The 11865-nt window shown below is 34.6% G+C and overlaps 2 protein-coding genes across 2 annotated transcripts; one reads left to right on the top strand and one right to left on the bottom strand.

Annotated features, from left to right (window-relative positions):
* Positions 1 to 2246: 2246 nt before the first annotated feature.
* On the top strand, positions 2247 to 4564 carry LOC18106557 (probable inactive receptor kinase At1g27190). The gene has a single exon (XM_006372425.3). The coding sequence runs from the start codon at positions 2394 to 2396 to the stop codon at positions 4212 to 4214; it is 1821 nt and encodes a 606-aa protein (XP_006372487.2). The 5' UTR covers positions 2247 to 2393; the 3' UTR covers positions 4215 to 4564.
* A 5274-nt stretch (positions 4565 to 9838) lies between these two features.
* LOC18106555 (glutathione S-transferase F12) lies at positions 9839 to 11449 on the bottom strand. Its single transcript, XM_006372423.3, has 3 exons — positions 11200 to 11449; positions 11033 to 11081; positions 9839 to 10546 (listed from the first exon to the last, which is right to left on the bottom strand). The coding sequence occupies exons 1-3, from the start codon at positions 11344 to 11346 to the stop codon at positions 10098 to 10100; spliced, it is 645 nt and encodes a 214-aa protein (XP_006372485.1). The 5' UTR covers positions 11347 to 11449; the 3' UTR covers positions 9839 to 10097.
* Between the last annotated feature and the right edge of the window lie 416 nt (positions 11450 to 11865).

Raw genomic sequence — 11865 nt, forward strand, 5'->3', positions numbered from 1 at the left:
AGTCAGCATATAGTTCATTTCATCATCAATGCAATGCAATGAATTGTCCGCAACACTAACTCCAATTTGTCCCGATTGGAAGATGAGAACAAATTAGGAAATAACCAGAAAAAATGGCAGCAATTTCTTCCTCCTCCGTATGCCATACTCCATGTCGACGACGAAGACCGTTGAGCCCACGCCAAGTCTTCACTTTTTAAAGTCCACGGACCTCCCCTAAAATCAAATTTTTTTCTTAGCCACAACCTCGACTGCTTGATGTAGAAATTAATTTATTTGTCTGGAGATTCCCACTTGCCATGAACTAAGGCTGTGTTTGTTATATATATGTGGTGCGTTGATTTTATGATCATAGTATTGAGTTTTGATCATTGTTGTTACACACGGGGAGAGGAGGTGGTGAGGTTAAATTGGATGAGCATGGGATTTTATAAAGTTATTCTATTTAGGAAATCGTATGATTTTAAGATTATAAAAAGAAAAAAACAAACATGTCTTGGTTCATATATAAGCCAAAATGAAATTATTTTGCATCATGAAATAATAATAAAAAAAAAAACACAATTCGTCAAATCATTATTAGCGGGATTTATTATTTATTCTGGATTGAATATAATTCGAAGTTAATTTTATCTAACTAGTTGATTTGACTAATCAATTCATGATTTAATAAAAAAATTATTAATTTTTTTAAATAAAAACACTGTATTGTTTTTATTTTAAATGAAAAATTGACTCAATTTAACTTACTTGATTTGTAATTCAAGTTTTATATAGATTTGATAACAACAAGTGAAATTATCCATTCATATAAAAAGCCAAAATATATATTTTTAATTTTTGTATTTAAAATTTGTGAAAAAATTGCATTTGATTCTATTGGCTACTAAGTGGACTCTTTCAAATCAAGCTAAAGTTTTTAGCTTTATTCGATTTGTTTTTTACTTCAAAATCATGGAGAGCCTAGTCAATCTAGAAGTCATGATGCTATAGTATTATGGATTTAAAAATGATAAATTATTATTTAAACCCTTGATTTTAATTTTATTTATTTTCTAAACACAAACTTGATTTAAAAAAAATATACAAATTAACCTCATCTCACATATCATCATGATATATTCATTAATTCTAGATTTAATTTAAATTAAGTTTAAAATCAAACTGTATAAAATTAACTTAGTAAAACTTAATAAATTAAATAGATAAATTAGCAACTCAATCAAAATTTAATTAATTTCTTTTAAAAATAATATTATTATTTTATATTTATTCATCTCCACTTGAATTAATTTGTTTAATCCATTATCTAATAATTGAATAGAGTTGGTTGTAATGACTTTGTCTACAAGTCATGACATTATGGTACTATGGATAAAATAAAATGATAAATTATTCTTTAGACCCTAGATTTTAACTTTATTTGTTTTCTTAGCGGAAACTTGATTATAACTTTGGTCCTTCAGTTTCGAAAATCTATAACTTGATCCCTTGATTTCTTATTACCATTATCTTAATATAACATTTGTTGGTTCTTTCACTTAACCCCGCACGCACCGTTTTGATGAATTATCTTTCTAGTGAAACATCAAAATTAGGAGAGAAATTTAATAAAATAAAATGGCCAAATTTTAAGAAGAGATTTTCCTGATATTCAAAGTGATATATTTCATATTTAGTCATTATAGTTTAAATCTCAAATCAAGTTTTACGAATTTATCCCGTTTTAGAATAAATAGATTGTTTTTGCTGAATTTGAGAGGTTGACTTGGTATTAGTAATCAAAAATTGACTTGATTCAGCATTGTGGTATTTTTATAGTTGTAATTTAAAAAAATAAGTTTAAAAATAATATTAAAAAATAAATATAATTTTTTTAATCACAATTTAAAAAAAAAATTTCAACACCTTTCAATAATTTTTAATTTTAACCCTAAAACTAGAAAGTTTTAAATTTTGTCTTTTCCTGAAAATTTTTCTCTAATTAGGTACCTCTACCTAAAATTCTTATCTTGTGCTTCTATTGTGGTATATATTAATTAATTAAATACTTTTAAATTTATATTTAGAGCAAAATATAGACCGCATCGCGCCGCGGCCCCTTATTCATGAGTCAAAGGACTATGTTATAGGTTTTTAATATAAAGGACTAAGTTAGACTAATGTTAAAAATACAAGGACTTTAGTCGCTCAATACAAAAAACAATTTCATGTGATTACTTGCAGTCTCCCCCTTTTTTAACAGCTTAGGTTGTCTTGTAAAAAAGCAAACACCATGTCCATAGGAACCCCTCCAACTCAATCAATGGCCATCCATTTTTCTCCTCTTCCTTCTCTTACTAACAAGCCCTAACTCTCTCTCTACAAACACCTCAAGATCTCTACTTTAAGAAATGAAGAAGAATACCCTCATTTCCCTCTCTCTACTACTCTCCCTCTTCGCCTTATCTTTCTCCATAGAAGATGATATCACCTGTCTTGAAGGGGTCAAGAAGTCCTTTACTGACCCACTGGGTCGACTCACTTCCTGGACTTTCAACAACAACTCAGTTGCTTTCGTTTGTAAACTCAATGGTGTTTCTTGCTGGAACGAGAAGGAGAACCGAATCATCAGTCTTCAGCTATCGTCTTTTCAGCTTTCAGGCAAGTTACCGGAGTCTCTCAAGTACTGTCATAGCTTAACAACACTGGATCTTTCAAGCAATGATCTTTCAGGGCCGATCCCACCTGAGATTTGTAACTGGTTGCCTTATATAGTCTCTCTTGATCTCTCCGGGAACAAGTTTTCCGGTCCGATCCCGCCGGAGATTGTGAATTGTAAGTTCTTGAATAATTTGATTTTGAGTGGAAATCAGTTGACTGGTTCGATTCCTTTTGGTCTTGGTCGCCTTGATCGGTTGAAAACGTTTTCAGTGGCTTCCAATGAACTGTCTGGTTCGATACCGGATGAATTGTGGGCTTTTTCGAAGGATTCTTTTGATGGGAATGATGGGTTGTGCGGTAAGCCGCTAGGGAAGTGTGGTGGGTTGAGTAGTAAGAGTCTTGGCATTATCATTGTTGCTGGGGTTGTCGGGGCTGGTGGGTCATTGATTTTGGGGTTTGTAATTTGGTGGTGGCTGTTTGTTAGGGGAGGTAAGAAAAAGAGAGGTTCTGGTGGCGGCGGCGGTAAGGGTGATGATCCTAGTTGGATTGAGTTGCTTAGGTCACATAAGCTAGTACAAGTGACGTTGTTTCAAAAACCTATTGTTAAGATCAAGCTGGCTGATATTTTGGCTGCAACTAATAGTTTTGATTTTGAGAATATTGTGATTTCAACGAGAACTGGGGATTCGTATAAGGCGGATTTGCCTGATGGATCTAGTCTCGCTATTAAGAGGCTTAATGCTTGCAAACTTGGTGAGAAGCAATTTAGGGGTGAGATGAATAGGTTAGGGGAGCTTAGGCATCCGAATTTGGTGCCATTGTTAGGTTATTGTGCTGTTGAAGTGGAAAAGCTCTTGGTGTATAAGCATATGCCTAATGGGACTTTGTATTCTCAATTGCATGGAAGTGGATTTGGTATTAGTCAGTCTAGTGTTTTGGATTGGCCTACGAGGGTGAGGGTTGGTGTTGGCGCAACAAGAGGACTTGCTTGGCTTCACCATGGGTGCGATCCACCTTATATTCACCAGTATATTAGTTCCAACGTGATACTTCTTGATGATGATTTTGATGCAAGGATTACTGATTTTGGGTTGGCAAGGTTGATTAGTTCTCCTGATTCTAATGATAGTTCTTATGTTAATGGAGATCTTGGGGAGTTTGGGTATATTGCTCCTGAGTATTCCAGCACAATGGTTGCCTCATTGAAAGGTGATGTTTATGGCTTTGGTGTTGTGCTTTTGGAGTTGGTAACTGGACAGAAAGCTTTAGATGTCAATAATGAAGAGGAAGGATTCAAAGGGAATTTGGTGGATTGGGTTAATCAATTGGTGAGCACTGGTCGAAGCAAGGATGCCATTGATAAAGCTCTAACTGGGAAAGGTCATGATGATGAGATTATGCAGTTCTTGAGGGTTGCTTGGAGCTGTGTTGTTTCCAGGCCCAAGGACAGGCCTTCAATGTACCAAGTCTATGAGTCTCTGAAGGGTTTGGCTGAGAAACATGGTTTCTCTGATCAATACGATGAATTCCCACTGATCTTTGGCAAACCAGATCCTGATTACAAGGAGTAGCATAGGCAGAACAAGAAGAACAAAAAATTTTTATCCTTGTGAAGAAAAATAGTAGCATATTGGCATCTTTGCATTCATGCTATGTTTTGGAAGACTTTGGTATGCTCCTCGTCGTTGTGCTTGATTATTGGATAATTATGTACATTACATGAGGCATCAGTACCGTACCTTCTATGTAGCCTAGGAAATTTCTCATTTCCCCCCTGCAAAACTTCTGAATTGATCTGTCATTTGTAGAATGTTTCTACTGGGAAAGCTTTTTTTCTTAATCATTGAAGATGTTGCTATGTTCATGTGACATAAGGGATGGCCTATATTCTATATTCTATTTTCATGTATTTGTTGATTTATTTTTTTGTGTAAGTGGTTGTCTTTTACGCTAATATTTTGCCAAATCGTGAGAAATTGATATGTCTGCATATCTGAGAAGCGTTCTATCCATGATCAGTATGATCAGATCTGTTGTTTCTTGATGTCCCAAGATTTCTGATATTTATTGTTCAATGAACTTAAAAGTTTTCATTTTCACCTTGCATGATTTTGCAATGCTTGGATTATGCGTGTGCAAATCAAATCAAATGAAGATTCACCTGCATAGTTTAGGAATTCTAGATTCTTCTAGCCCCTAGATTCACCTGCTTGGATTATGCTTGGATTATGCTTGTGCAAATCAAATCAAATGAAGATTCACCTGCATAGTTTAGGAATTCTAGATTCACCTGCATGGTATGTCTCCATTTCTCTCTAATATCATCAAAAAGGTTTAATGATCTTTAGGGAAAATGGAGCAAGTTCTCCAGTACTACACTGATGCCATTGCTATGCCTGCTCTGTTTCACTGTCTTGCCTATTATGATTCTGTGTTGAAACTGCTCTTAGTACCAACTGATCCCAAAAGATAAGTTTCCTTCAAAAACCATAGAGCTAAGATAGCACTTGTCCTTAATGTCCTCCTCAAGCTATGATCATGCCGCCCCAAAATTAGTCTTCCACTGCAGCTGGAGATGTAGACACCCAGTACCTTTAACTGATCCATACAGGCTATCTCCTAAAATGCCTTGAATGTTCTGGTTCTGGATTATTTCAGTAACTATGCAGCAATTCAGTAGATTTATTTATTTATAACCACAAGGAGATAGAAAGTGAATCCCTTCAAGCTCAAAATTAGGAGTATGTTACATCTAGAGGTTGCTGATGTGTTTGAAACTGTTTTTTGTTCTGACCATGGTTTTTTAAAGAATTTGGTTAATCAACATGCATCATAATTTTATATAGGTAAACTCTCTCGAAACCTTGATAACAATAAATTACAATGTATTATTTTTTAAAATTTATTTTTTCAAACCATAACACCATAAAAACTACCACAAACACATTAGTGTCAGTGAGCTTCTGGGGAGGTGGAGGAACAACTCCTCTGGAACCACCCTTTGGCAGCAGTATTTGTATCCCTAATCCGTGACCATATTAATCTTCCACTGGCATCTCCAACTTCGTGGTCCTGGTCAATTTTATTAAGCTCATAAATCCTCAACAGAGATGAAGAAGATTCTTTTACATCTCAGAAGCACAACCTTCTCGTGATAACATTTATACTAGTCCGAAAAAGAGTGAGTTCGAAAGTCAAGATTGTCTGGATCATATGCATTGATTTTGACCTGGCTTTTTTGGTTGGGACCATGAATGGTGCCTTTTGAACCCAAACGAGCATGTGGGGCTGAGCAAACTTTATGCATACATCCTGTACGTCTTTCTATGCAAGTAGTATGTCTCTTCTGTGCCTGGATTAGGGGCATTGCTCGTGTCCTTGGTGCGTGAGCACATGTTCTTGACCCCATCGTCTACCAGTGACCTCTTCTGAGGTAGATTTCAATTCAACCACTCTGTTGCTGTTATGCTTTATTGTAGAAGAAGGGCAGAGAAGCTCCAATGGTGAAATTCATTCGCAGGCCATGATATAGAAGATAGAAAAACATGGCAAGTTTCAGATTTAGCATGTGAACTTGCGTTAGATGACCGATAACAGGCAACAGCACAGTTCAAAAAATAATTAAAAAAAAAAACACTTCATTTTGCCAATAATTGGACATGATTTTCTAATGTTTCCTGTGATAGATTAGGGTCTAAACATCCTTTCGATGCCGGTTGACGCCTTTTATAATGTCTCGGGAGACACTGAAGAAGGTACTTCGTCAGTATTTGCATCGCTTCCGACATTATTCGACCCATAGCAGGACCAAGAAAGAGAAAGAAAAAGAAAAACACATTATACATAAGCAAATTGCCTAACAAACTTGTATTAGTAGGAGGCTAGAAGCCAGCAAGTTTAATCAATTTCTTCCATTCAGGCCTGCTTGAAATGTCTTCTCATCAAGCATTCACTTTCTCTCTCTCTTTCACCAAGTGCCCTAATCCAGCTTCACTGACTAGGTATCTAGTGGCAGGAAGACGGCTTAAATCAGCAAGCCTGAAGTTTTCTCCAGCTAAATATTTGCTCTTTAGACAACCTTTGCTCATACACATCCAAAACTTTCTCTGGCTTTTCCTCTTGGTAAGTTTCGGCCAGCTTGGAGTCACCTTTCGGCCCTCTTCTTGGGAGGATCACAACTTGAAAGACCAGATCATTGAAATTGTGGGCTTCAACCTCTAGCCATTGATCTACCAGAACTTTCTCTTCTAGTGTAGTTCAAGTAGATTTGGACCACGGTCTGCATACTTGGTTGCCTAGAATCTTACTAGATCCGTGGATCCATGCTCCAGGAGGCCGAATTATTTTGTTTCTAAAAAATAAATAATGATGTTAAGAAAAAAAAATATTTATATATATATATATATATATATGACTCGAGAGTCCGATTGGATCGACCAAATAAAAAAAGTGATCACTATAACATGAAAAAAAATTCAAAAGGAAAAAAACAATGTAACTTAATTCCTAGCTAAATAAATATGGAAGGACAAAAATGAATTAAAAAAATAAAAAATAACTTGAGTCAACCCGAGTTAACTTAACAAAATTGTAGCTCGGGTAATAAAGGCGGGATAATTAACCCAATATATAGAAAGAATAGGAAAAAAACCACAAAACCTAATTCCCAACAAACCAATTATAGAAGGATGAAACCGGAAAAAAAATCAACAAACAAAAAGGATCTAAAAAACATAATCAAAACCAGGTAAGATTACCAAACCCCACGACCTGAATTATGCTAATGAGATAAGTACCAATAAAAGCCTAAACAAGAAAAATGATGAAGATTAATTTAAAAAAGAACTAAATTTTGAAGGATGAAATCAAAAGAAGATTAAAATTTCTTTGAAAAAGAAGCGTCCCCATAAACAGAGTCAAGCCAACTCGAGTTAATTCACCAAACATGTGACATAGATCATGAAATCAGAATAACTCGATAGAAAAAAATAAAAAAAAATCACAAAGCCTATTTAAAAAAAAATATCAAATGATGAAATAAAAAAAGAAATTAAGTTAATAATAATAATAAAATATCAATCCATGTTAACTTTTCAAACCTGTGACTCAGATCGTTAGACTGGAAAAACCATGAAACTCAATTTCCAACCAATCAGGTATTGAAGGATGAAATGAGAGGAAAAAATTAAATTTTACAAAAAGATTCAAAACAAAAATAGTTGCTAAAAAAATAAGGATCAAAATTGAAAAAAAAAATTAGAGAAAAACTAATAATTTTTTAACAAAAGGACAAAAAACAGTAAAAAAAAAATGAAGATCAAATTGGAAAAAATAATGTGTAATAAATCGGGATTGAAGGATGAAATCAAAAATAGACTGAAATTAATAAAAAGCCCAAGAACAAAAATTAAAAATCAAAAGAATAAGAATTGAAGTTGAAATCTCAATAAATAAGAGGATAACTCTGAAATTTTGAATGACCAGCGTGAATTTTAAGATGATGAGAGAGAAAAGAGAAAAACTAGAAAGAAAACACCCTTGGCGACAAACCGTCTCACTATTAACGCCATGCACCATCCCAACAAGATGAAAACATCGCGACGATTCCAACGACACATCAAAAAAAAATATTTGGTTGCCTAGATGACGTACCGTACGGCATCCCCACTTTTTGGCACATGCTTTGCCCACACCATCTGACTTTAGTTTTTTTAATATATTTTATATTTATTAAAATATTAAATTACTCCTACGCCAACCAACTTAATTATAACTAAAACTATTAAACTTGTTAGTGTAGCAAAAAGTTTGTAAGCACCATCTTCAACAACGAGAAGTACTTGCCGAAAAGGATAGAAAAAATATGAAATTATATTAATAATTCATAAAATAAAGAGTTATATGTTCCTTCTCCCCTAAAAAAGGAGTTGTACAACTTTCATGATTTAATTATTTCACTGTACAAGCACAAGCAAATCATTAAAGATTACCTGTAAAACAAGAATTAAAATCATTCCTTTTCATTTTCCTCCTTTTTTTCTCTCTCTTAATTTTAGAAATATATCAAATGATCTTATTTTTTATATAACATAATTATGAAATAAAATTTCCTTGATTTCGTTGCAATTGACATGTAAGTTGGTTCAAATATATCTTTACCAATTAAATAAATATAATTCTTTTACATGTATAGGTATTCATTCTTGCACTAACTTTCTCGATCTCTACCTGTTTCAGGAGGAATTCAGGTAGCTTCTGCTCACCAGAATCAAGATATCAACATGTTCATGATCAAATTCCACTCCATTCTTTAGAAGGCAAGCCTAGCCTATCTAATTTATAGTAAAATATCTTTGGTTATATATATAGATATATATTAGTCTAAGAAAGGACACTTCTACCACAAGAACTAGGGCCGGCCACCGTCTACGGTCTACCAGTGGGCTCTTCTTAGGGGCACTACTCGTGTCCTTTGATTGCATGAGCACATGTTCTTGACCCCACCCTCAATTCCAGTGACCTCTTTTTAGGCAGATTTCAATTCATCTGACCGCTGTATTGCTGTTATGCTTTATAGTTAATGAAGCTGCAGGAAAGTTCAAGTGGATATGGCCATTTCCCCGACTGATAATGGATTAATGAGCTGAGGGTTATCTGCAAAGCAAGCCCTCGTATGTTCTTAGAGGACATTTCAGTAGTTAAGTTAGCGTAATGAAGGAGAAGGATCAACCAAAAGAAGCGCAGAGAGAGTCTAATAAAATGGTAAGGGAGATGTTGTAGTGATATGTAAATCGTGGTAAGGGTGATAGGGATATTTATTTTCTTCGTGTACAGCATATCACATGATTTGCCTGACAAGTAGCTTATAATGAGAAAGGACTAGCTCAACTGACCAGTGGGCTCTTCTAGCAGGCAGTCGTGGCACTGTCACTTGCCTGTCATCTTGAACAATAAAAAATGGCGAATGTTGTGTGAAATGGCGTGGACGTCAGTGGTTTTTTAAGAGAATATACTCTCTTCACCTACGCAGGAGTCAGCCATGGTGATAGCTTGTAAGATTATTTATAGCCAGGATACAGGGTAGAAAAACATGGCAGGTTTCAGATTTGGTGCGTGTACTTGCATTAGATGATATCGATAACAGGCAACTGCATGCACAATTCAAAAAACAAATAAAAATAAATTGACAAATGCCTAGAAGGAAGAGGTGAGCTTCATTTTGCCAATATTTCTTATATTTTATGTGATATATTAGGGCCCAAACATCCTTTCAATGACGTCGGTTGATGCCTAGTATAATTCTTGGACGTCACTAAAGAAGGTTACTTTGTCGATACTTGCATCGTTTGCATGCCGACTTTATTCACACCAAAGCAGTACACAGAAAGAAAAAGAAAAAGAAAAACACATTATATAAGCAAATTGCACAACAAACGTCGTCGACAAGTTGGTCGCTAGAAGCCAGCAAGATTTATCAGTTTCTTCCAAGCAGGCCTGCTTGAAATGTCCTCCCACCAAGCATTCAATTTCTTTCTGTCCTTCACCAAGTGCCCTAATCCAGCTTCGTTGACTAGGTATCTGGTGGCAGGCAGATGGCTTAAATCAGCAAGAGTGAAGCTATCTCCAGCTAAATATTTGCTCTTTGACAACCTTTGCTCATACACATCCAACACCTTCTCTAGCTTTTCCTCGTAAGTCCTGACCAGCTCGGAGTCACCTTGCTGCCCAATTCTTGGCAGGATTACAACTTGGAAGACTATATTGAACACCAGATCATTGAAGTTGTGGGCTTCAATTTCTAGCCATTGATCTACCAGAGCTTTCTCTTCTAGTGTATTTCCGAGTAGATTCGGTCCACGGTCTTCATACTTTGCTGCATAGTATCTTATGATTGCTCTGGACTCTGAAGGAAAATTTGAGAAAACACCCACAGAAAAAAAAAGATTATAGATTCATTAAATGTTGTTTGCCAATTATGAAAAAAGAAATTGGAAAATCATTCAGTTTTTCAGAAAGCTTTTCTAAGAAACAAAACATTAAGAAATATTTATTAATTGAAAATGAAAATTGTTTTATTCAAAACACGTGTTTTATAGTTTTTCTAGAAAACTAAAAGAATACCTAATTAGTTTTTTTTTTCTTTTCAAACTCTTCATTTAAAAATAAGGATTTTTTTTTATTCACGTGATAGTAATATTCCTTCTATATAATTTTAAATTTAAGTAAAAATTAATGGCCTTTTTTTAAAAATATATATATATTTAATAAACTTGTTTACTTAATTCCCATAAAAAGTATTTTTAGAATAAATAAAAAACTAGAGATGAAAATTAAAAAAAAAGATTATTTTATGAGAATAAAAACAAAAAGATGATACCGTCACTCTTACCAAAAAGCTTGAAATCACCATCTTCAACAACAGGAACTTGCCCAAAAGGCTGGAAAAGAAAATATGCAAATAATTACATCAATAAACGATATCACACCTACTTTATAAAAAAATAATCTTCTGAGAGAGAGGCAAGCCAAAGTAGCTTGCAATGACGTTCTCTCTACCTGTTTGAGGAGGAATTCAGGTAGCTTCTGCTCACCGGAATCAAGATCAACATGTACAAGATCAAATTCCACTCCTTTCTCTAAGAGGCAAGCCATGACCCTTTGTGGGCAAACAGCCATGGCTGGACCATACACTTTAACAACCATGATCGATGAATTCTCTGATCAAACTTACCACTCACTAAATAAAACAAAGAGAATCTTGAGCTTGCCCAAAGAAGGATCCAACCTAGATAATTTGCAGTACAGATCCCAATATGGTCATATTTATAGCAAAATATCGTTGGATATAAGCCGGGGGTTGTCACGTGAGCTCTGCAACAAGAACTCGAGGCTTGCCATGCAAGTCAAAGCAACATCGAATGAATTCTTCCCATTTTATGGTTATGGGGGTTGTCACATGCAAGAACAACCGGTTGGTGGAGGCCAAACTTTGGGAACTTTAAATTATTTGGGTTCAAGTGGATGAATATTATCCATTAACCATGTATAGTATATAGTTGAAAGGCTTTTTAAAAAAATAAAAATATTAAGGGTGTTTTTTTTTATCATTATTGTATCGAAAACACACAAGAAAGAGAGTAAATCGATGGCTTTTTTATATCCAAATATATTTTGAAAATTATCGTCTACCTACTAAACGATATCACACCTACTTTATATAAG

Source organism: Populus trichocarpa, chromosome 17 (assembly GCF_000002775.5).
Source record: "Populus trichocarpa isolate Nisqually-1 chromosome 17, P.trichocarpa_v4.1, whole genome shotgun sequence".
Classification (NCBI taxonomy): Eukaryota; Viridiplantae; Streptophyta; class Magnoliopsida; order Malpighiales; family Salicaceae; genus Populus; species Populus trichocarpa.

Coding starts and splice junctions, on each gene's coding strand:
- LOC18106555 (XM_006372423.3), bottom strand. CDS start 11,346: ATGGTTGTTAAAGTGTATGGTCCAGCCATGGCTGTTTGCCCACAAAGG. Junction 11,082..11,199: donor CTGAATTCCTCCTCAAACAG/GTAGAGAGAACG, acceptor TTTCTTTTCCAG/CCTTTTGGGCAAGTTCCTGT. Junction 10,547..11,032: donor TGGTGATTTCAAGCTTTTTG/GTAAGAGTGACG, acceptor ATTTTCCTTCAG/AGTCCAGAGCAATCATAAGA.
- LOC18106557 (XM_006372425.3), top strand. CDS start 2,394: ATGAAGAAGAATACCCTCATTTCCCTCTCTCTACTACTCTCCCTCTTC.